Source organism: Martes martes, assembly GCF_963455335.1.
Source record: "Martes martes genome assembly, chromosome: 1".
NCBI classification, from domain to species: domain Eukaryota; kingdom Metazoa; phylum Chordata; class Mammalia; order Carnivora; family Mustelidae; genus Martes; species Martes martes.
In genome coordinates this window covers 68,864,303-68,889,880 of record NC_137888.1, presented here as the reverse complement: position 1 = coordinate 68,889,880, position 25,578 = coordinate 68,864,303, and the positions used below count along the sequence as shown (strand labels likewise).

Sequence of the window (25,578 nt, the reverse complement as noted above, 5' to 3'; positions counted from 1 at the left end):
ACTGTGTAACTTAATTAATTTAGTTAAACCCATCTCATCTTATGAAGGACTTGTGGCAGCTTACATATATAATAAGATAATAGTAAATATTTTAAGAGATTTTAAAATTCAATAAATGATATTACTCAGAGCAAAAAGTCAAAACCAGAGGAGTAAAAAGAATCATGAATGAGCAGATCATAAGGTCCTATATGCTTGCTTAGTCAAACCACAAGTAAGCTTTGGTAGCCAAGGGGGAAAGGAAGAAAAAATAATCAACCATATGCTAACTTATTATCATTACAGGGAAGAATCATACTCTGTCCTCAAGTGGTACAAAACTTCACAGCCCGCTGTTAAAACAAATTTCTCACTTGGGGCTTCTTGTACAGGACACATAAAGAGCTTATACAAATGTTAGCTAACTAACCTTATAAATTACACCATTCCTACTGAACTGTTGCTGCTTAAAAATAATTTTGTCTTTAAGAGGTGCCCTGGCAGGGTTCTTATTCACAATAATGTTTGACTACCAAGGTAGCTAACATTTCAGAAAGCAATTTTCTCCAAACCTTGGAATAATTCTTATCTTTCGTGTCAAGTATAGGAAACAGGGGGATGGAGCTAGAAATAAAAGAAACCACAGTGTCTGCGCAGCTGCCACCTGACCTGGATAGTTTTTTTTGTTTTGCTTTGGTTTGGTTTGGTTTTGGTACTTTCCGAACTATGTGTCAAGAACCTCTTTGACCTCATTTTGCCTGACAGCTCTTCACTTATTATCAGCTTCTGTTGCTCTGTTGAGCTGAAGAGCATAAACTCTAATTCTTAGGAGGATTGCATGTTTCCACTCAGTTTGCATTTATTAAATCGGGCTTGCGTTAACAAGATGATTTTCACACTGGTCAACTTCTAAAAAAAGACTATTTTTACCAAAAGCTAAAAATTTTACAGTTATGGCAGTTACTGATCATATATATACTCTCAAAATCAGTAATAAACATGTTATTATACTTTCTAAGTAACCTCCTCTTTGTGGAGAATAAAACAACCTTTGGGAAATATAAACATCTAGCCGCAACTAACTAGCAAAGTTACAACTTTCCTCTTCATCATGTAACAACTTTGGAGTGTGAGTGGCATTACACTCTTGCTATACCAGACCCTGAAGATTCAGAAAGCAGAGTGCCCATACAGTGATTAGAGTTTAAATATATACTCTGTGCAAACGTGCTTCTTCGAGAAATGGGAGATAGTACAGTTGTGGATTTTATGTCTCTTAAATTTAAAACAAAAACAAACAAACAAAGCAAAAAACCTCTGAGACTCTCCACCACCACCACCAACCATAGAAGTTTTCCTTGTAATTGATTCTGTGTCCTTGGAAACACAGCAACACAGAGAAGCTAAGAATCACTGGCGCCCCACACTCACCGTAATCTTTTAAGAGAAATTCCTTCTGCCCGGGAAAGCCTGCCACTATTGCTTCTCTTTTTCCCTTTTTGCCATTTTTCTCAGGATCATCCTAATATTTGTTGAGTACAGACTATTATTACCACATCTAAGCACCTTATCTATATTAACTCAATTTCCGAGATAACCTTGTGAGTGGGTTCTGATATTATCCCCGTATTACATATAAGAAAACTGTGTACAAATGAGTTAAATAGCTTGTCCAAGGATACATAGTGGGAAGAGGTGGCATGTTAACCCAGAAAATCTGGTTCCAGAACTTCCACTCTTTTTTTTTTTAAGATTTTATTTATTTATTTATTTGACATAGAAAGAGGTCACAAGTGGGGGGTGGGGAGGGGCGCAGGCTCCCTGCTGAGCAGAGAACCCGATGCGGGGCTCGATTCCAGAACCCTGGGATCAGGACCTGAGCCAAAGGCAGAGGATTAACCCACTGAGCCACCCAGGCACCCCCAGAACTTCCACTCTTAAATAGTATGATTCATGCATGCGTTCATTCATCCGTAAAACCCACCATGTCAGGCACTAGTCTAGGTATGAAGAGGACGCAGCGGTTAGCAGTTCCAAGTTCCCACCCTCACAGAGCTTTTACTCTAGTGGGGACGCTGATACGAGAAAAGGTACGCAACTACACACGTTCAGGTAACGATAGGAATAGAGCGGGGAAGAGGGCGGGGAACAACAGAGAAGCTATTGCCTCGTCAGGGCCAGTCTCTCTGAGGAAGTGAAGTTTGAGATTAGAGGTCTGATTGATGGGCAGAAGTGAGCCCTGTGAGATCTGGAGGAAAGAAGGAGTCCAGAAAGAGGCTGCTGCAGGGATGAAGGCCATGGAGTCACAGTGGGATTATGGTGTGTTCCGTCAGTAGCAGGAAGGCCAGCGTGCCTGTGGCTTGGTGAACAAGATGGGAGCAGATGGACATGAACTGGGAGAGACAGAAAGGGGCCAGATCGTTGACCATGGGGATGAATATGATTTGATTCTGCATGCAGTGGAGGTTAAAGCAAACCATGAGAGACTATGGACTCGGAAAAACAACCTGAGGGTTTTGAAGGGGCGGGGGGTGGGAGGTCAGAGGAACCAGGTGGTGGGTATTAGGGAGGGCATGGATTGCATGGAGCACTGGGTGTGGTGCAAAAACAATGAATACTGTTACGCTGAAAAGAAATAAAAAATTAAAAAAAAAAAAAGCTCTTCGAGGTTTGGAGCTTGGAAGAAATGGAATTAACCCTTTTTAAGAACTCATTTTTCTATCATCTCTACTCTGCCCGCTGTTACAATGAGGTTAACTTTCATCTTTTCTAACATAATTTTTATTTGTTAACACTATGCATGCTTCTCTATGTGCTCTCTGAATGCTAACTTCCATTTCTTTCTTTTTTTTTTTTTTCTTTTGCACTTCCCATAGTTTCTTCATTGAAATTCTGGTTTTGGTTGTCACTTATGCTTGTGTGTAACCTCTGTGGATCAGTTCTGGTCACTGCAGCCCAAGAAAGTCAGAGCAGAGCTGAGAAAGGTCCAGAGAAGGGCAACTTCAATAACTTAGCAGGGGGAGATTAAAAGGATTACTATTTCTCCTGCAGAAAGATTAGCACTAAGAAGGAATACAATGAAGTGTCTATAAAAATATGAAGAGTGTGAATAAGGTGAACAAAGACTTATTGGCCAATTCCCAGGAAACCATAACCTGGAATACCCTTGAAGCCTGAAAGAGCTTGTTTGGGAAAGAATAAAGGGATTTGTTCTTCTGCACAACTGATACTTATTACTCATGGTCATCTAGAGTTGCAAGGGCTGGAAATATAAGGAGATTCAGGAGGGAAAGAGACTAATTCACAGATGGTGGGGTCTTCTCATCATTAAATAAAAATTAATTTTTCCCTGTGAATATTTTCAAGTATCCTGATAAAAACCTATAGAAACAGAATAAATACTCATATATGTTTGAATGAATATATGTGTGTGTGTGTGTGTGTATATATATATATATATATATATATATATTCCTGTTTTAACGATTATCAACATTTTCTCAAACTGGCCCCTATGCTGTTGGAATTGATCTCATAGAATATAAATTACATATTACCTCCACAAATATTTCAGAAATAGAATACTAAGCTCTTTAAAATTGACCTGACCCAGATGAGGGTTTTTTTTTTTTTAAAGATTTTATTTATTTATTCGACAGATAGAGATTGCAAGTAGGCAGAGAGGCAGGCAGAGAGAGAGGAGGAAGCAGGCTCCCCGCTGAGCAGAGAGCCCAATGTGGGGCTCGATCCCAGGACCCTGGGATCATGACCTGAGCCGGAGGCAGAGGCTTTAACCCACTGAGCCACCCAGGTGCCCCCAGATGAGGGGTTTTTATGTTGCATTGTAACTAATCGTCTTTTGAGAAAAGTAAAAGGCATTTTTTCAGAGCAAATATCTGTGTAATATCAACTTTATTTTGGCTATCATTGCTTATGTTTTATACATCCAAAAGTATATTTCCTCCCATTAATTCTTTACTGCTTAGAACAAAATTCCATATATTTATCTTACCTATACATTCTACCATTGTTCTAGAAAGCAGGAATGATCGTGAGAAAGAGGAAGCGGAAGATGGCGGCCACAATATCGTGAGCAGTTTTTATATATCAGGTGCCATGTGCATAACCATGTTTCTTTACCTTGACCAATCAAGACCGATAACCCCATTTTAAAAACGATGAAACTGTGGGCACCCGGGTGGCTCAGTGGGTTAAAGCCTCTGCCTTCAGCTCAGGTCATGATCTCAGGGTCCCGGGATCGAGCCCCGCATCGGGCTCTCTGCTCAGCGGGGAGCCTGCTTCCCCCTCTCTCTCTGCCTGCCTCTCTGCCTACTTGTGATCTCTGTCAAATAAATAAATAAAATCTTTAAATAAATAAATAAATAAAAACTATGAAACCGAAATTCAAAGAATTAAAGGAACTTTCCCAAGATAGCAACAACAACAAATTCCAGACACTTTAGCAGTACCCAAACTCCAGTCTCTAGTTCCTCAACTCAGCGAGGCTGCTGCTTTCTGCCTGGACCCTACCTCCTGGCACTGCAATTGGAATAGGGCCTCTGGGCAGAAAGTCAAGGGAAACAGAAGCTCAAGTCCCTCATTTTCCTTCTCTGGAGAATCACAGCCCTTTGCCGCCAGTTATCTAATACCTGAATTCTATATTTATGAAACCAGTTATTCTATGATGGTCAACCATTACATATTTTGGAAGTAGTTTTTTAGAGGGAAACATTATTTTGTTTTGTTTTGTTTTGTTTTTGGACAGATGCATAATACTACATATTCGAATCACAAGCCTCAAAGTGAGACTATTATTTTAGTTATGCTGTTTGTGGTTTGGGCACTGTCATTAGGGGCGTCATGAGTTAGGATCTTCTTTTTCCAAGGTGCATTTTCCACTGGGATGTGTGATTGTGAGTGTGTGTTGTATGTGTGTACATGGATATAAAGGAGTTAACACACTAACTATATTATGGTATAAATAAGGTATTAATAAAGAATACTGTGAATTAAGTATAGTGAGATGATGTGAACCTTCTTCTGCCTGTAAACTGGTCTATTGTCTTATGTCTTGCAATCAATCGGAAATTCATAACATGGTATACTGGGTCTAGGATAAGTTTTGATATACTTTTAAGGGGGGAATATACCTTCTACATTCCAGGTATGCCACCTTTGTGGATACACTTTGTAAACTATAAAGAGTTGTACCTTATCGTCTTATTATCTCTTCCCAACTCCCACTCCCATGCCTTTTACATCTGCAACTTAGGATTCCAGTATATAGTCATATTAGCTTTCTATTCATAACAAATTATCCCAAAAATTAGTGGCTTAAAACAACAAACATTTATTATCTCACAGTTCCTATAGGTAAGGAATCTGAAAGCAACTGAGCTGTTTCTGACTCAAGGTCTCTCATGAAATTGCAATCAGGATGTCAGCTAGAACTAGAGTCATCTGAAGGCTCGACTGGGGCTGAGGGATCTACTTCCATGTCAGCAAAAGGCCACCAGTGCACTTCTGACTTCCGACTGGCAGAAAGACTCATCTTCTCCCCACATGTATCCCTCCGTACAGACACTTGAATGTCCTCACAATATGCCACTGACTTTTCTCATTTGGTCCAAGACAGACAGCAAGGAGGAAGCCACATGCCTTTTTATGACCTTGTCTTGGATATAGCACAAGGTCTCTTCTGCCCCATTCTATTGATTAAAAATGAGTCACTAAGTACAATCCACACTGAATAGAAAGGAAAATCAGGCTCCATTTATAAAACAAAAAGTGCCAAAGAATTTATTGATACACATTTTTAAACCTCTGCAATATTATATATATACATATATTTTATTTATATATATATATGTTTATATATTTACCTGAACTAAATAATTTATTTTCACCTGGACTAACTTGAATCTCCTATATAGAAAAGTTAATTGAGCAGGCCTTTTCTTTGTAGCTAAACCATGAGTTTAGCCCATCTGGTAGTTTGTCTGTGTCTACATGTCATCTTAACAGTTTTATCCATACTTGACTTGTTCTCTCCTTCGTTTTTCCTCCCTAAGCATGTATTTTCTGACTGTACCTTCTTGAGAACATTTATGAATTTATCTTAGCCCAGGGAAGGTGAGAATATTTGTATAAAGTAATTTCTATGTGGAAGCTAAGAATTAATGATTTACCTTTTAAAATGTAATTTGAAAAAATTTCCTATTGACCTTCAATTTCACTATGTTCCTTCTTCAAAATCCAGAAATTTTTCTCTTTAGGGACACAGAATCTGGTCCTTTCCTTGGAAATGAGAAAATCAAAGCAATAAACTTGAAATTATTACATAAATAAATTTCAAACTGTGGGGAAATGTTTGGGCAAAAGTACGGCTATCCAATTCTATTCGCACATACCACTTGAAAAAATGCTCTGGAACTCATAAGGAGCTCTACAGGTTTGTTATGATAATTATTTGTGTTTATTATCATTCTGTGCAACTTCCACTGACATTAATATTGAATATGAAATCTCAAGAAATAGAAAGAAAAATCTCTCTCTCTTAATCCATTGAATCCCCTGAAATGAGGAGCAATCCCACATGATTATGCTAGAGCAGAGTTCATCCAGTTCACTTACCAGAGGACCCACATTTGAATATTGATAGAGGAGTGTATTTGCATTTGCTTAGTTCTTTTTCATTAAGGTTAATACAACAAACAGTCCCTTCTTGCTTCAGTGTCTGGTTTGCAAGGATTTCTGGCCTGAGCCTTTTGTTTTCTCCCAGGGGTCCAAATAAGCATAAATCAAAGAGTCCCTTCCTAGTTTTCCTATTGCTCCCTCTCTGGGGTTGTGCTAAGGGCCAGGGGGTCACTTAAAAGATAAGGACTCACTCCCTACTGTGCTCAGTCACTTCCCAACCTCTGGTCTATTCCTTTGTTTAGGGAGGAAAAAGAAAGATATCAAATGTCCCAGTCACTTTTACCTTTTCCCAGAAATAGAAGCTAATAAAGGAACCAGAAATTGCACATATATCAAATGCTCTGCTTCTTAGGAGTATCAAGGGCAAATAAAAGTTAAGATTCAATGTTCTTGAATCTCCAGTTCCCATTTACAGTGTGAAACATGAGGCTCAGAGTTGATAAGTGTATTGTTATTAAATGGTAAACGGTAGAGTCAGAACTCAAATCTTGGTTTTCAGATTCTGAATCATCTGTGTGTTCCAACATGCGCACCACTTCCCCTCTGGGATGAAGGAACTCGAAAGAAAAGAAATACTGCTAGTGACAAAGAAAATACCATCAAGTTCCATATTCTGCTTCTAATGATTACTCCCATCCATTGTCCTTGGGTGTGAGTTGATCTCTGCTTCAGAATAATCTAGGTAAATTAAAGCTACCTGCTGTCCTCTGCCCATCTGGACCCTCCCAGAGGCTTGCCCTCTGTGCTGCCTCATCAGATACCTTCCCTGCTCCAGGGTGAACGCAAAGGCTGGCCTTCCCTTGGCACATTTATCTTCAACCCCCAGTGAACAAGCAGAGCACACAGTAGACTAACTCATTTATTTCTACTCATTTATTGATGGCCTTTCATAACCGAGTTATTAAGTCATCAATAACTTCAGAGAAATAAATGAACAGATCCAGAATGGGGCCAACAGATATTTAAGATACCCACTGAAAATTTTATCTAGGATCAGCAGAAAAGTCAATGCTGGGTCATCAGCGGCATTTCCCTCACCTGGGAAAACATGGTCTGTGTTTTATTCTAATTAAAACCCAGTCTGTGTCTTTACAAACTAGTAAAATGAATAACATCTCCAATGTCCCAAATAAAATAAAGTTTGAAAAAAGATTACCTTTGTTAAAATTTTTCCAAAGTACTACCTAATATGTGTTGCTCTTATCAGCTGTCAAAAAAATATTTCTGAAAGTTTTGCCACAAATAGAGTATAAGATCTTTCACAAGTGCTTGTGGGTTCTGGTATATTCCCCTCAGGAAATAAAATACAAATGATCTGGAAAGGGGAAAGAAGGGCAGAGAAGGCTTCTAAGACCTTGGAAAACCCTTGAAACCCAGATCCAGGAGTCTAGAGAAATTCCTAACACAGACATTGAGTTTCTGTAGGGACACTTTGTACAGCCATCACACTTTACCCAGCTGGTGGCAGTCATGCATTTTCATTATGTTTTGGGGTGTAGGTAGCTGCTCAGTCTCAACCTACAAGATCACCCCAAAATCCTGACCTCATCTCCCTGTTCAGAGGTTTCTTTTCCTTAGATTGCTCCCCATTTATATGCTGGGACCCCATCTAGATGAGAGGAATCTTGGCTGCTGAGGGGTCACAGACATGCTTGGAAGCCTCTCTGTGCCTCAGTTTCCTCATCTGTCACATAGGAATAATAATAGAACATACTTCATTGAATTTTTATAATTCTTAGAAGAATTAATACATGAAAAGCACTTGAAATAGTGTCTGGCACATGGTGAGTGTTCAAGAAGTGTCAGCTGTTTTTGTTGTTGTTTTCATTAATAAAAAATACAATGTTTTCCATTAAATTAGGACCTTGGAGTCCAGCTAGTTCCAATTTCCTCAATTCATTTTGCAGACAAAGAAACTTCAGCCCAGTAACTATACAATGCCTGTGCTCTCCAGAGTTTAAAGACTAAGTGAGATAACTCACAGAAAAAAACCTCATCTTTGGAGTCCTGTAGCCTCACATTCAAATTCCCACTCTGTCACTTGCTAGCCCGAGACTTTGGGCTCCTCTCATCCCTTCTCTGAGCCTCTCTAGGTCCTCATCTGTAAACTAGATATAACATGACCACCTTGCTAGAATGTTTTGAAAACTGAAAAGCAATGACTGAAAAAGTTAATGACTGTGACTACCGTGCTGCCGAGGAATTCACGAGCATTCAGTAGCTGGTGACTGCCGTTCTCACAGTCATTCAGCGGGACAGAGAGCGTGCTGGACCTGGACCCCCAGACCCCTGACTGCCAACCAAGCTCACCACCACACACCATTACTTAAAAACAAACAACCAAACCAAACCATGAATTTGCTTACACTACTGTCTCTCCGTTTTCTTCAATGACTATCTTGTCATTGGTGGATGTTATCGGCTATCAGAAACTCCCTGTGCCTGCTGATGGATAAGATTTTGTAAGCTTTTCATTCTTTAAAAAAAAAAAAAAAAAAAAAAAAAAAGGAAAGAGAGAGAGAGGCAACTCCCACTGCTGGTCCAAAGTTTTTCCAACTTGTTTGGTTTGGGGTGAGCGGTTTTATTCTGCCAGCTTGAGCCCCAACAATCTGTGCCTGCAGAAACAACTTGCAGATGTTACAAAATAATAAAGAGAACACTATGTGTGGCAGTGATCTTGCAAACCTGACACCTTTGTTGGAATAGAAATGGCTAGAGAAAGGTTCAGGGAAGGACAGAAATTGAACTGACACTCTGGTTTCCTTTTTGGGCGAATATGATGAATAAATTCTAACTCTAAATAACAAGGTGTGGTACTCAGGTCTATCAGAAAACAGATTTTTTTTTTTTTATAAATAAGACATAATCCTTTTATTCTCGAGGACCTCACATATCTTTTTTTTATTTTTTTATTTTTTTTAAGATTTTATTTATTTATTTGACAGACAGAGATCACAAGTAGACAGAGAGGCAGGCAGAGAGAGAGAGAGGAGGAATCAGGCTCCCCGCTGAGCAGAGAGCCCGATGTGGGACTCGATTCCAGGTCCCTGGGATCATGACCTGAGCCGAAAGCAGAGGCTTTAACCCACTGAGCCACCCAGGTTCCCAGAAAACAGATTTTTAAAACTTAACATCCATGAAAAGATCACGGATGTCCTACAGTGGTCCCTCTTAAAGATTTTACAATGCTCATTTATAAATGAAAGGCTCTGAGAAGTCCTGTTATTAAGAAACCTTTCCAACACTACAAAAACCATTGTTTCCTGAATGATGAGCACAAAATTTCCATCAACACCAGGTAGGACAGTGGCATTCTAGGAACACCATTCAGGAAACTATACAAGGTTTGAAGTCAGGGATCTTAAAACAACCAATGAGAAGAGCTTCCAGATTGGGTTTTAATTTTATTGTGAGTCTCTACTTCAGCCATTTTAGACAAAGGACACAGACTTTTGCTTTCTTACATTTTACTTTCTTGTATTTCCATTTTATTTGTGGGGGCTGGAACTATAGCATCTGCTGATAACATGTATTTCAGAGAGCAGAACAGAGCTCTTTATCATTAGCCATCAATGCAATTGTCTGGGAATGGGGAAAAAAGTAAATAAAATAAAATGAAAGCAAATCCACCTGGGTTCATATAAGGACTATCTCCAGAGCAGCCAGAGGATTGCTTTGTCTTCCACATGGTAATTTCTTGACAGTGTTCACATTGTTACTGGGCTGTGAACAAGTGTTACAATTTGGAAATGGAGACTATGAGCCCAAACAAAGCAATGAAGTCTATGTACAGATATATAAATCCTTTTAAAGATGAAGAAAGTTACAACCGAATGAAGCCTAGAATTCTCCTTTCTTGATTTGCAAAATGGGATACACAAAAGAAGTAAAAATGCCACTGGATCTCCTCCCGACCACACTGCAATGCTCATTGTCATCTGTCTGTAAGGGTCACAAATTTTTCACCTTCTTTCCTTTTTTTCTCACAGTTCATCCTCTACTCTCACATAAATACACATCAGATGCTTTCTCTTCTTTTTTGTTGTTGCTGTTTAGTTTTTGTTTCATAATCATGAAGTTAACTCTGCAATCTAGCTCTTGGAGGGGAATAAGGAAAATAAGGAACCATGGACCTGCTGTGAGATCACAAAGATTATAGGCTATTTTGAGCAGGTTGGGGTGAAGGGGTGTTCTCTTGAGCTGCAGAAAGAATGGTCTGGTAGTTAAGATAACACACAAGTCAAATGTATTAGATTTGTCCACAGTCAGCAATGGTGATCTTCTTGCTGGTCTTGCCATTCCTAAACCCAAACCCACCCATGCTTCCACAATATTCATGCCCTCTTTCACTTTGCCAAAGACCACATGCCAACCAACCAACTACTCCATCCTGGCCATGCAAATGAGAAACTGGGAACTGTTTGGGTTGCATCCAGCATTTGCCACGGACAAGATGCCCAGACCCGTGTGCTTCGGGATGAAATCCTCATCATAAACTTTGTCCCTACAGATGGACCTGCCCCCAGTTCCATAATGGTGTGTGAGGTCACCACACTGGCACAGAAATCCTGGAATAATCCTATGAAAGCAGGAACCTTTATAACCATATCCTTTCTCTCCAGTGCTCAGAGCATGAAAGTTCTCCACTGTCTTGCACTTTGTCTGCAGAAAGCTTGGAGGAGACAGGGCTCAAAGGCTTGCCATCCATGATGGTGTCAAAGAACACAGTGAGCTTGACCATGGTTGATGACTCAGGCGGCTCTGGGGCAGTGATGTCAGCAAGGCCGAATGCTTTCTCTTTTAATTCCTTATCTTCCTCCCTCCCACTTTAGCTCTTTCAGGAAAAAAAAAAAAAAAAAAAAAAGAATAGAAAACACGTGTAATTATTACAGGCTTTCTATAAGGAATATTTATTTCAAAACTCTTAAAAAGAGAAAGATATCAAAAGATATCAAAAATTAACCATAGCCTGTGGCAGAGAGCAAAAATAAAATGAATGAAAACTAGCTTAACAATTATTGGACTATTATTATCCCTTTAGACTTGACCTTTTGGTAAGTCATAAATAAATACCATCCAAATTTGACAGAAGTAAACAGCAAAAACCATGCAACAGCGATCTGACAGAAATATCACTTTTATTGATGTCAAAAAAGTGGCATTTCTTAGCTGTTTAATAAAATAGGGATTATGAAGAAAAGTAAATGTTGAATTATGCCACACGAGTCTCATCCTCTTGGCAAGATCTATGAGCTAATTTGCTTGGCAGCTGCTTCGCCATTTAGATAAAAATGCCTATAACCTAGAAAGTTGTTGTTTTTTTTTTAACGTGGTTAAATTTAATTTGATTTGACATGTATTTTATAGTGAAAATATATAAATATATTCTATACTAATGTTGACTGCATAAATCAATATTTTATATTGATTATTGACCTGATACTTTTTCTATTGTCTTTCTCCAGGAAGCAAATAACTTGGATAAAAACACAACCAAAACAGAGAGTGCTTGGCTCTTCAGAATGTGGTACAGCTTTGATCACAAGTATCCTTTGATAATGTTGATCTCCCAGATCCTGCTGCCCAGCAGAGATGAACTTCAGGCACTTAGTCACTGAGGGGTATGCTGCTGCTCGTCAAGCAACACAGAAAGGTAAAGTGAATTCATGACCAAATATATCAAAAAAAAAAAAAAAAAAAGCCGCATAGTCCATACTCAAGTGTTACAAAGAGCTAACGCAAAATCTCTCAAGGTCCAATGAACTTGGTATATTCATGGCAATCTAACATTTCCTAAATGCCAGATGATAAAAATCTTACAGTCCTAAGGATGGGTCTATTTTTCTAATTTCACTCTTCTTCCTTTTGCAAAGATCTTACTTCTGGTCGAGTTGTCCATGGTAACTGGATAAAAATCCTTCATCTTTCTCCAAGAAACCCATGTGTGTGCTCTTGTTTCATGCTGTAAAAAAATGGAGTGGGGCTGAGGGCAAAAGGAGTGAATGGTCTAAGAAGAAGAATGAATCTGATCACCTCATTATAAAATAATATTACTTTATTTTCCAGGCAGATTAGCGTAAGCTCTTCCTAGTGAGGGCCGGTTTTAAAATTCTACCAATCAGGGTAAACATAATGGCTCAGATACACCTTGCCATGTGAATGACATGGCTGAGGAATCAGGCCCGAAAGGCTTTGCCATTGTGAGGGGCAGTAAGTGGTCCGTCTCTAATCCCAAGCAAAAGCACCACGGAAGAAAGGAAAGAACCCTGCTGAAAATTGAATGTGTTGGGTCTTTGTAACTAGTTTTCCACACTCACAAATCTTCCTCCTTTCAAGGAGAAAATGTCAGTCACTGGGTGATTTTAAGGCACCAAAGCAATGATTAAAACCACAACAGATCAGTGGGAGAGGAAGAATTAAGAACAGTGAAAAGAAATTCAATGAATAAGGTGAAGAAGAGGTAAGATGGAAAGGTGAGACTAGGCGAGAGAAATACAGGAAATTCACAGTAGGAAGGAAAGGAAGGCAAAGTGGAGGAATGGCTGTGTAAGAAAAAAAATTAAATGAGACCGAAGAGAAGCCAGTTGAAGATTGCAGAGATAAGCCAAAGGAAAACAGGTGAGAATTTAAAGAGAAATTCTGCAGAGGTAAATTGTAATTCCAAGAATTACAAAACGGGGGGCACCTGGGTGGTTCAGTGGGTTAAGCTTCTGCCTTCAACTCAGGTCATGATCTCAGGGTTCTGGGATCGAGCCCCATATTGGGTTCTCTGCTCAGCAGGGGGCCTGCTTCCCCCTCCCCCTCTGCCTGCTTCTCTGCCTACTTGTGATCTCTTTCTTTAAGAAAAAAAAAAAAAAAAAAGAATTACAAAACGGATACGTGGAAGGTAGAGGGTCTGGGAGCCTACGGTTTTGTTTCCCCACAGCCCTGCTGTCTGCGGACAGATATCTTGCCTTGCCCAGTCTTGAGCCTTTATGGACATGTAGGTTTCCACCGCCTTAAAAGCTCTGCCTCTTGGTCATTAACTACCTCTTGGAGGTTCTGGTATCTCATTAACTGTGCATAACTTTCCTGGTCTCTCTAAGGGAAGTTGGTTCTTAGCAGGTCATGCTGCTTTATGTTCCAGGTTGATTTCTCATCTAGAAACACAATTTTCTCCTGCCATTGCTTAAAGTATCTGCTAACCAAATTCTGGTAAGTTATAAAAATTTGACTGGAGAGTACCCAAAGGCTGCTTGATTATTAAAGACATACAGTAAGAAAATGTTCCTGGATCTAATTTGCAAGCTCCCAAAATTGTTACTCATGTGTCCGACCCACTGGCTATAGACTGGAGGTTCTCATGACCTCCTCTCTGGAGGAGTGGCTCACAGAACTCAGGGAAATGTTTTATTACTAGATGAATGGTTTATTATAGAAGGATAAGAGATGCACAGGGCAAGGTATGTGGGAAAGGTCATCTAGCTTTCATGTCCTCTCAAAGTGCACCACTCTGCCCATATCTCCACACGTTCACAAACCAGAAAGCTCTCTGAACCCAGTCCTTTTGGGGTTTTATGGAGGCTTCATTATATGGGCATGATTGATTAAGTCATTGACTATTGGTGATTGAACTCCATCTCTAGCCCCTCTCCCTTCCCAGAGGAGGATGAGGGTGGGGGGAAGAAATTTCCAGCCCTCAAGTCACAGGTTGGTGCTCCTGGCAAGCAGCCCCCATCTTGGGTAGGTTCCAGAGGCTGCTCATTAACATAACAAAGGATACTTTTGTTGCTCTCATTACTTGGGAAATTCTGAGGTTTTAGAAGCTCTGTGAAAGACCAAATCTGTATGTCTTATTATAAATCATAATAACACAAAATGGTAAATCAGAAATGAGATGAAAAATGTTCTTGCTCAAACTCTGACAATGCTGTGAGGAATGCTTTATAAGGAAGAAAGGGAGTAAAAGTGAAAAAATAACTTGGAGACCAAAAAGGAAAGTGGAAACTCACCCAAATTTTTAGCTTAGAGCAGTGACACTAAATTCAGATGATATCATAGTTTTTGTCTCACTTTTCACCAGGGGTTTATTTCCATATGATTATGGACAGACTTGCAAAAAAATGAAAGCAGATTTACCCTGTCAGTAATATCTCTTCTCATGGTAATCTGTCCTCCTGTGCATTCATTCTAGAAATTGTGTGCTACCATCACTGCACAAATATATTTTCACTTAGACCACAAGTTTTTATATCCCAGTTATGCTCTGAATTCATACCCAGAGAGTAGCAAACCAACCCATTTCTACTTTGTGACATCTTGATATCACAAGAGACAAATTTCCAGAGACAAATTATCCACTTGGCATTTGTGTTCTTTCTGCTGTTCGCCTAGAGCCCACTTGGCATTTGTGTTCTTTCTGCTGTTCGCCTAGAGCCCACCTATGTGCCCCTTGAACCACCTAGGTAGGCTGCTCCAGTCACCGGCAGCGTAGGGATGATCCCCACCTCAGGGTCAGGTTTCCTGGCCTGGGCCAAAAAGAAGTTGTTACAAAGCTGAAAAAACTGACTATGCAGTTTGGGGCTGTTCGAGTTTCATTTCCGTAAAATTGCATCATGCAAATGAGGCATCATAAAGAATTACTGACAGAAGGAAAAGAAGAATAAATAAGCCTTCATGTGCACCTATATCAGTCAGGATTCTCCAGGGCAATGGAAACAGAACCAGGAGGAGTACACACACATGTGCACACGCACACACATGCATAGCTAGGCATACCCATACACATACGCTTATATAGATTTATTCCAAGAAATTGGCTTTATGCAAGTGCAGCATCTGTAGGATAGGCTCTCAGTCTGGAAACTCACAGACAGGAGTTGATGCTGCAGTCTTGAGGCAGAATTCTTTCTCTCTTAAGGAAACCTCAGTTTTGCTCCTAAGGTCACCCAACTGACTGGATGAGGCCCACCCACATTATTGGGATTATCTCCTTAAAGTCTACTGATTGGTGACAAGATGGTGTCACACCCTACTGAATAATTAGGTAGACCAGCCAACTACTGGGTAGACACATAAAACCAAGCATCACAGTACTCAATTTGCATTCACTTTAGGCCCCAAACTGAGACCCTAGAAAGACCCTCTTAGTTCACCATTGGTATCAATAAAACAAGCCACTGTTGCTTGGATAGTTTTGTTTTCTTTTTTATTTTTCCATAACATAATTAAGACACATATACATTTCCATAACATTTTCCCCAAAACTATGGGGAAATAAAAATAATAAAAATTAACATTCAATGAATAATGGCCCAAGTACTGTGTTGAATGCTTTACATTTATAATTTCATTTTACCTCCACGGCTCTGTGGGAGGTTGGGAGGGTCTAGAGACTGTGTATGATGCAACCCAGATACATTGCTGATTGTGTGGGCCTTTCTTGAAACAACCTGGGCTCTGTTGTTCAAGAGCCTTGTTGGAAGCCTATGGTGCCAAAATTGAGGGTTCATTAAGATGTCATTGTGATTCGACGTGGGCAGCAATTCTGAGTCATGCAGTGTAAAGGAGCAATTGAGAAGGGGAGAGAAGGGAAACTATGTTACTGACCACTGATGCTTTGCCTTCGGGGACATCATTTCACTCAATCCTCCTCACCACCCTTTTTGTTTATTTCGTTTTACAACCACCCACTTCGAGATGGAAGAAACAAAGTCTCAGAGCACCTGAAGAACTTTGTTAAGGTTCTATAGGTAGTGTCGGTTCCCTGATTCAAGCCCAGATCTCTCAATGTAAAGTCCATAAATAAACTCAAATGAACCATATCATTGATAACTCTGTATTGAGTATATCCCTCACTTTACACATAAAACCCCATCTTGATATGTTCATAAAGTCACTATTAAAGCAATGACTATTATGACCGCTTACATTATGTAGTACAGAGCTCACATCTCAAACACCTGTTGAAGAGACATGGAATGATAAAGTTAGGCGTCCTGGTTGGTCACATAATGAGTCCCCAGGTTCCTGAGTCGGGTCCTCACATTTTTAAATATGCCAAAGACTCTAAGAATGGTATAGGTTCATAGGGATGGGTATGCCTCAGCCAAGCTCAAAGGAAGTACAAGTATCAACCAGACACCAAATTCCTGAATCATGGAATATCCTTTCTCCATGAGAAGGTTCGAGTCACAATCTGGCCTCTCATGGCCCTCTGTATCCATCTTCTACTCTCACCCCCTGGTTATCTGCTCCAGCCACCCTGGCCTTCCTGAAATACAACAAGCTTATCCCTACTTCCAGGCCTTTGCACTGACTCTTCCCACGGCTTGGGATGTTGTCCCCTCAGACATTCATTTGCCTCCCTCCTTCACCTCTTTCATTAAATTTACCAGTGAGATCTTCTTGGCTCCATATTTAAATTAGCAGTCCCAACAAGAACACTCCCTCAGCCCTCATTTGCTTCATTTTTCCCCATAACACTTATCACCATCTGACACAATATGTAGTTTATTTATTTGCTTAAATAGTCTCCTCCAACCAGTATATGTGCTTTCTTAGAACAAGGATGTGCGTCTGTTCTCATTCACTGGTGTGTCCTCAGGGCATAGAACAGTGCCTGGCACATAGTGGATACTCAGTAAATATTTATTGAACAAATGAATGGGTAGATGGATGGATGAATGAATGAATGAGTGAGTGAAGCAAGCCAACAAGCAATATTTTCTATTCAGGGCACTTTCATTCTAGACATTGATGTAGCAGGAAAATCCAAATAATTATTTGAAGTGAGTTTGAAAGCAGAGCAAGACAGAATGTATAGTTTTAGTGTTTTCACCTAGCCTGCCATTTGGCAACAAAAGAACATCCACCCCCAAGGCTCAGTGTCCCTCTCCCTAGGCAGGGACAGCCACCCCAGCAGACCTGCATCTCTCTTTCTTCACTGACCGCCTTCCTATGGTTGATTCATCCTTCCTGAGGTTTAATTAACCTGATCTGTTCTGGGCAAGCCTGAATCAGGCTTAGAAACCATTCTCTGTCTGGGTGACTTTGAATATAACTTATCTCATCAATTGTGTGTTGATTTTATTAGTATACAGAGCTCAAAATTTTAGAGCCGCCTATCATCCTCACTGATGATCTCTTCTAATGAGGAGGTGAGAAGCAGAAATGACACCCCCTTATTCATATTTCTAAGACGTCGGATAAAATGATTTGCTCAGACCCACAGTGTTACAGCTGGCATGGGAAGCTTAGGTGGCCTGATTCCTACGTGACGAATGATCCTGCTCAGCTGTCTGCCTCCAACAGTCTCTTTCCATTCTCTCATTTATCATCTCTCTCCTTAAGAGATGTGTATGTATTAGTCCTTAAGCATGTGTAGATATTAGTCTTACAAATGTGAATGACGCGGGATAAGAATGACCTTTTCCAAAATAAAAAGGGCAGCCAAAATCATTTTTAGCACTTCCTGTATACCAACATCAACTGAAAATAAGAAGTTATTATGTGGCTGCCAACATTTTACATAAGTGTAAGAAAGCACAAGGATAACAATGGATTGGCGAGTTGACACAGTCATGGAATTACATAAAGCCACGTGGATGGAGATTTCCTTCCCATCACTGGTTTAGAATGAAGAGTGCACTGAGGTATTACCAGCAAAATGAAAGGCCCATGGCAGAAGTACGGATGCTGCAGCTCTGGAGTTTTCCATTAAAGAGTCTGGCAGGGAAAGTGGCAGATACCAGACCCCCTCCTCTACTGAAGTGTGAAGGCTGGGGCTGCATTCCAGGAAAGTAAACACGAACATGGGAATCATTCAAAATGTCACTTGGAACCAAGTGTTTAAGGGATTTAAATGGAATGGCATTATAGTCGGTGGGTGGGGGGGGACAGTAGGGGGAAAAAAAACCCTTCCCCTCCTAAAACTTGACAGAATTCATTATATCCCACACAGTCAAACTTATTTTAAATCGTAGGTATGAATATTGTGAACAGCAATTTCCATTTTAAATGATAATCACTGCATTGCAGTTTTACTTATTCTGACTAGCAGACGCATCCATGAATTATTTATTGGGGTAGGACTGTGGCCTTGTGAATGACTTGAGTTTACTTCGCAAAAAACTCTCAGAGGAAAAAGGACCGTTAGCTCTATGATCCCCATTTTATAAATGAGACAACAGAGCCCAAAGGAGGGAAAAGGCACATCCAGGGTTACTGATGGACTTGGAGCTAGCATTCTTAATCAACAAAGAACAGTCTGTGTCCACCTAAAGAATCCAAGGATCCTGGTCCTGGTGGTCCATCCACTGAGTTTTGGTAGGCATCAGTATATGTGCGATGTTATTGTTTTAAGTGTGCGCCTGGCATACGGTTGATGGTGTTATATGACAGCTTCTTTGGTGGTTCATCAAAAGCCTCACTAGTTTGGAGGCAGGGTGTGTTTCACTTCCAGTAGCAAGAAGGAGGGCAAGCAGAGGGTGCAAGTAAGATATCCTCTAGTCAGTTTTATTTCGTGCCTACTATGTGCCAGTGCCAGCCAATATGCTAGGTTCTGAGGGCCCAGCGGCAAACAGGGTTGATATCATTGACCCTCATGAAGTTTTGCTTATTTGCCTTATTAAAATGAATCATAACCCCCAAAACCCCTTCAAATGGCATGTGGACCTTAGTGCAGGAAGAAGAGACCCTGGCATCACCAAAGTTTAACTGGTGGAATGGGAGGGAGGAGCTGGGGGGCGGGGGGAAGACACGCTGTAGGGAAGCTGTAAATTAAAATCATTTATAACCCTCACCTTGCAAAATGTAGCCAGATAACTCCCCCAGAGGTTTCAGAAAGCAGATTTCAAAATACTGGAAATGTAAGTAATCAGCTTTCTAAAGACTCTCTCTGCATGGTAACTGCTTCCCCCTGAGAAGCTGGCTGTGGGGAGGAGCAAAGCTCGCACCGGGCAGCAGTGCAGTTACCATTCCCATCCATCGGCTGTTCAGCTCGGCTTTTGGTCATCCTTATTCTTGTATGTGCTGGTGTAAAAAGACCCTGTAGATAACCTTTGACATAGCACCTAAGTGGAAAGAAATTAAAATTCACTAAAACACTAGCTTGCTGAATCCTTGTGTTTTCACGACCTGTTTGTGAAAATCAATGTAGGGGAATATTAAGGGTACCTGGAAACATGGGCTGTCTTTTGTTCAGATCATAACTTGGTTCTGCCATGATTTCTTATTCCATGTAATGGGAATAGTAAAGACTATCTTCTCTTTTGGGTAAATCTATGAGAAAAGTTGATGAGTTAGTAAAACAGTTTTTTACCAATGGTAACTTTTCCATTTACCTCTCAGAGCCAAAACACAATTAAGACAGTTAAATAGTACAGTTTTCTCAAGACTGTATAACCTAAATACACTGCAGTGTTCCGTAACTGGACTAAAACTCTTCTGGAGGCCTGAGAAGTGACAACAAGTATGACTTGGTGAGTTGTTGCCCAAAAATGTTGGACCCCCACTGAGACTATGTAAAGTCGTGGGTCCCGAGATGATAACTGAGTTTTCTGCAATAATCTTAGGATTCTACAAGAGTTGTGACATCCTTAATTTGTTTTACCTTTTCTTCTGTAAGAGTTTTAGTAATATTCCTATGAAGTGAGAATGCTTTTTCATTTCATCTTTATTTTAAGCAAATGATATGAAAATCTGGATTTATTCAAACAAGAAATCAGAAGGTGACTCCTCTTCTAGAATGGATTCATAAAATACATTCCTTTTCATCCAATTTTTTTAAAAAAATCTGTTGAGCACTTTCTCATTGCAAAGTACTATGTTAGATTCTCCTCACTTAGTCATTACATGTATGTTTATCAAGAGTGTACCATGAACCAGGTAGTGTTCTGGCACGAAGGATACAGCCACTGACAAATTCTCACAAAACTTACATTCTACCCTGGGTCTGTTTTTAAATTTCCCATTTACAGACGTCTTTTCAGGAACATAACTATGGTATAAAGAAAGATACACTTAGACATTCCACTATTGGTTTTTAGAAAATTGAGGAGAGTCTGTCTCACAAGTCAGGATGTACTGATTTGCTATTGTAGCCTATCCACTTCCTAGTTGTATAAATTGGGGAAAGTTATTCACCATCGCTGTGCCTCAGCCTCAAAACTGCAAAATGGAAATAACGGAAGTCCCCACCTCATGGGTCTGTTTTGGGAATTAAATGAGTTAACACAAAGTACTTAAAAAAGAGCTCAAAGATGTTATTAGCTTCGTTATATTATCATTATTGCCCATTGTTGTCTACATCTGTTAAATGGAGACATCATGTAATCTGTTTAGTATTCATTGTCATTTGTTATCTCTGAGTGACCAAAATGTCTATTACTTTGTATGCTTGTAATAATTTTCAGTTGCAACATCCATATTTTAATATGATAAGAACATCTTCAGTCTCCACATAAACGAAAATTTCCACGTAGGCTATAAATCACACATAATTCTTCTTATTTGATCTTGAGTCAATGGATATAGCTAGATGCTAGGCAGTTCCTTTGTGTCCTCTGTTCTGCACATGTGATTGTTTCATTTATGATTTTTCCAAGTTATAGTCCATCATCCCATAGTTATTTTTCTGGAAATTACACCACAGATAGCAATTTTGACTTGATAGAGAAGTGCAGGCAATTTTTCTGTTCCACAATGAAAGCAATACAAGCCTTTGATGATAATTATTCCTCTTGTACCTTCTCGTGATAAAGGAAATCTTTCAATTGCACCTTTCAGGTGAAGCTGTGGTGTTTTGTCATTAGCAGTAAGATGTTATATTCGAAGATTTCTAGGTCAGCATTGAATCGTTTTATTTGAAAAAAAAAAAGAAGAAGGAAAAAAATGTGAAGACTGACAAAAATGTATGTATTACCTTAACGTTGCTACTTTTGAATTTAGTTTTAATATTTCTTCCTAGGAGAAAAAGAGTATTTTGCTTAAATTTTCTTCTACGGTTACTTGGTCACTCCTTCTCAAATGTAGGAGCCAAGGCGTTTACAGGCTGCCAACAAATTCATGAGCTACCAGAGACATATTATTAGCATGAGCCATTGCCACAGCCCCACATATTATCACCTGACAAGGAGACAGAGACCAGTCTATCCTGGGACCGTACCATTCGGCCCTTGTCTGCATGAGAAGCTGTGGCAGACACAAAGCGTGTGGGCAGACACGCTCCTGCCTAATTAAAAATTCACATCACCAGGTAGATGACAAATCCTCAAGGTATGTCAAACTGACTAATAAATAAAAGTATGCTCGTGGTTCATGGAGGAAGAGACTGTTGGTGAAATAAGTACTGTTCTTCTAGTCATGTGGCAAAGAGTCCATGGAGGGATTGGGAGTTCCTAACATGAAAGTAAACAATGGGATGGGAGGAAGAGCATTCTGAGCAGGGGGAGTCCCATGGAGATCCCATGACAAGTGTGTCACAAATAGCTGAGAAAGGAGCCTGAATGAGTCTGCCTGCAAGACACAGAATTGGAAGAAAGACGAGAAAGGAGGCAGTCTCCAGAGAACAGTGCCATCAGCCTTTGAAGCCAAGGATGACATTCTTATTTCCCACCTCTAGTATTATCAGAATTCTCTCTCATTGGTATGAATGTCATATTTTTGTTCGAAATTCAGGTAGCGAAAGGTAGAGCAATGTATCATAGGTTGAAGGGCTTTTAAAGATTCCTTTCTGTCACAAATCTGGTTCATCTGTGTGACCATCATTTATCTGGTCCCTGCACATTTAATGCTTCCAGAATTGGGTTTAGTTTTAATATTTATTCCCCTGGGGGGAAAAAAATAAGTATTTTGTGTAAATATTCTCACTTGTTTTAACCGAATTTCGTTTTAATCCTTCTTCCCTAAGAAAAAATGTAACTATGACTTCAAGCTTCTTTTGAAATCGCAAAATAAGAAACAGTAAGATAAGTAAGAAATGCTGGTTGCCCTCAAGATGCCAGCAAGGTGGAGACAGCAGCCAGAAAGGCACTAAGAACTATGTGCACGTCATGAGCGAAGTGTTACAGAAGCCAGAGGCCAGCGTAGCCCACTAACCAGCTCTGGAGAATCAGGGAAGCCCCACAGAAGTAACTCTGGAACTGGGTGGGAAAAAAGTAAGATTCTATAAGGAGTGGGACTGAAGATGCGAGGGACTTCCTGGCAATGGAAACAGCTCAGGCAAAGATACGGCGTGAGGCCTTTGGAAAATGGGGAGAGTGTCAGTGGGACATGAAATGGAAGCATCATTGTGTGGACAGATTGGGCAGAACCACATGTGTCACGGTCAAGAAAATGGATAGTATCTTATCGACTGCAGGAAACCGATGCAGCGCCTTAAGCATGAAGTCCCACAGTCCAATCTGTTACAATGAAGAGAACTCCTGGCCCTGTGGAAAGTGGTGTGATGGGGAGAGCGAAAACCTTAAAATGATTCTGGTTAGTTGCTTCCGAAGACACCCACCCTTTTCCCATGTAGATAAAAATGAGGACAGCAATGTTTTCATTCTTCTTTGAAAGATACTTTGGAACACTCATTATGTGTTTCAAAATATAAATGCAGTAAAATGCGAATATATCATTTCAGTATGAGATTGGTTCTTAAATCTCACTAACGAAAATGATCCAGTGGTGTAATCATTAGGGCCTTCCAAAATGTGTTCTAGTTTATTTTTTAAAATTATTAACATCATGTTACTTAATCGTACTTAAGGGGAAATAATAGACTGATTTCCTCTAAAAAAAGGCAAAAAACAAACAATCAAAGAGGACTTAAATATGAGAAAGAAGTAGGATAGGCCAAAAAAAAAAAAAAGTCATTTTGGAACATGAACTTTGATTTTCATACTTGGGGTACAATGCTGAGTAGCTGGCAGCCGGCAAAAAAGCCGGTCAGGGGATTCTGCCCTTGAGCAGCCAAGTGGCTCATCAAAAGCACCATTTCAGTTGTTTGTTTATGCTCCAGAAGACCCAAGGGGGTTAACTTGGACACTTACGAAACAGGCAGTCTCTGCTTTCTGCATCATGTCCCTGAGCGTATCCTTTGTCAGCACCTCCAGCCCAGTTTAGGCCGGGTCTGCACAATTTCCTTATTCAAATTGTTCACTGGTCATCAAAAAGGTAAATTAAAGAAGCCAAGGCAATCCGGATTTTAAATGAAACTGCAAGAAAAAAAAATACACTTCCCCTGCAATAGGCACAGAAACTTATGCTTGAGTGTGCCTTCCCACATGAAGGCTGCCTCACCCCTCACTACATTACCTTCTCTCCGTGGTCAGCAATCAGGCCACCTTGTCTTTCTTCAAGATGTGCCTGTGCCGAGTACTGTTATGGTGACCGGCTTTTTCCAGTTTTCCTGTTTTGGCACCGAAATCCCACCTCCTGTGAATCCCCTGAGAAACCCCTCAGTCCCAGGCATAGTGGGACAGTTGGTCACCCCAGTACTTTGCCCCCCTGGATTGTAAGAATTAACTCCTCACTGCAGGGGTAATAAGACCCAGGAATGCTGCACCTTGAAGAGGTTGCAGGAAGTATTTTGCATTTCCTATCAAATTCTTGCAGTAATTTTTCAAAAAAGATTGTATTTATTTTTTTGAGAGAGAGACTGAGCGAGAGAGAGAGTGAATGAGAGAGAGAACACAAGCAGGGTGGGAGAGGCAGAGGGAGAAGCAGACTCCCCACTGAGCAGGGAGCCCCCGAGGCTCAGTCTCAGGACCCTGAGATCATGACCTGAGCCGAAAGTAGACGCTTAACTCACTGAGCCACCCAGGGCCCCTTGGCAATTTCTTTTGATTGTGGTAAAATATACAATACATAAAATGTACCATTTACCATTTTTCATTTACTTATAAGTAAATAAATATTTTTTAATTTTTTTATTATTTATTACTTTTAATTTTTATTGAAGTATAATTAACATAGTATGTTAAATTAGTTTCAGATGTATAATATAATGAAGCAATAATTCTGTACACTACTCAGTGCTCGATCCCCTTTATCTATGTCACCCATCCCCCTACCCACCTCCCCTCTCGCAACCACCAGTTTGTTCTCTGTATTTAAGAGTCTGTTTTTTTGTTTGTCTCTAAATGTTTCCTACTTTCTTTTTTTTAAGATTTTATTTATTTGTTAGAGAGAGAGAGAGCACAAGCAGGGAGAGCAGCAGGGAGAGGGAGAAGTAGGCTCCCTGCTGAGTAAGGAGCGTAATGCAGGACTGGATCCCAGGACCCTGGGATCATGACCTGAGCCGAAGGCAGATGCTTAATCGACTAAGGCACCCAGGCATCCCCAAATGTTTCCTAATTTAAAAAGCCCACTCAGTCTTTCAGCTCAGCTTCTTATATTTCAGTTACCAATCCATGGTCAGAAATGGGAGAATTTCTGACAGAGGTTTTAACTAATCTGACAGAAATGTTGAATTCAAATTCACCTTCGAAGAAAAGGCCACTTTTAATTCCTAAACTGTTGCCCTAGAATGCCACTAGCCCTCAACCCACACTCAGCTTTTTGGGATAGCCACTTGCCAGCGGTAGCTGACGCTATCGGCTTTTAAATGTAGGGGAAGAAGCACAGGAGAGCTAACCTTGTTCCGAAGGAAACAGACACATCCTCAAACTACTGCTTTTCACATGCCTTGAAACCATTTCCGTGAAATTTCTTGAAATCCACCAGTGTGTTAGATTTCGCTGACCTAATCCCTATAAACATGGCCAGAGCTGATTTCCGGCTTGTATATACAGGCTCCTAAAGAACTCTAACTCTAATCTTTTATTACATGGTGAATAGCTGTAACAGGAAAGACTGTTACTGCTTCTCCCTTTCCTCGCTACTCCTTCCCGGCAACCGAAAACACCTCTTCCCACATCCCGCCCTAGTGCCTAGTGC

At 40.2% G+C, this 25,578-nt stretch overlaps 1 protein-coding gene and 1 pseudogene across 3 annotated transcripts in view; one reads left to right on the top strand and one right to left on the bottom strand.

The window, feature by feature from the left end:
* The window catches only part of SLC9A9 (solute carrier family 9 member A9), a 542,979-nt gene that overhangs the window by 429,401 nt on the left and 88,000 nt on the right, over window positions 1-25,578 (top strand). Inside the window, exons 14-15 of one of the 2 annotated variants that reach the window (XM_080822668.1) lie at window positions 12,141-12,328; window positions 21,442-21,521. In XM_080822668.1, coding sequence (XP_080678794.1) covers window positions 12,141-12,293 — 153 coding nt within the window. In that variant the 3' untranslated portion in view covers window positions 12,294-12,328; window positions 21,442-21,521. Of the gene's footprint in view, window positions 1-12,140; window positions 12,329-21,441; window positions 21,522-25,578 lie in introns of those variants that run through there. The other variant, XM_080822667.1, reaches the window with a different exon arrangement.
* LOC308354889 (peptidyl-prolyl cis-trans isomerase A-like) lies at window positions 10,925-11,416 on the bottom strand (annotated as a pseudogene). Its single transcript has one exon. The product of its transcript is annotated as a peptidyl-prolyl cis-trans isomerase A-like (transcript).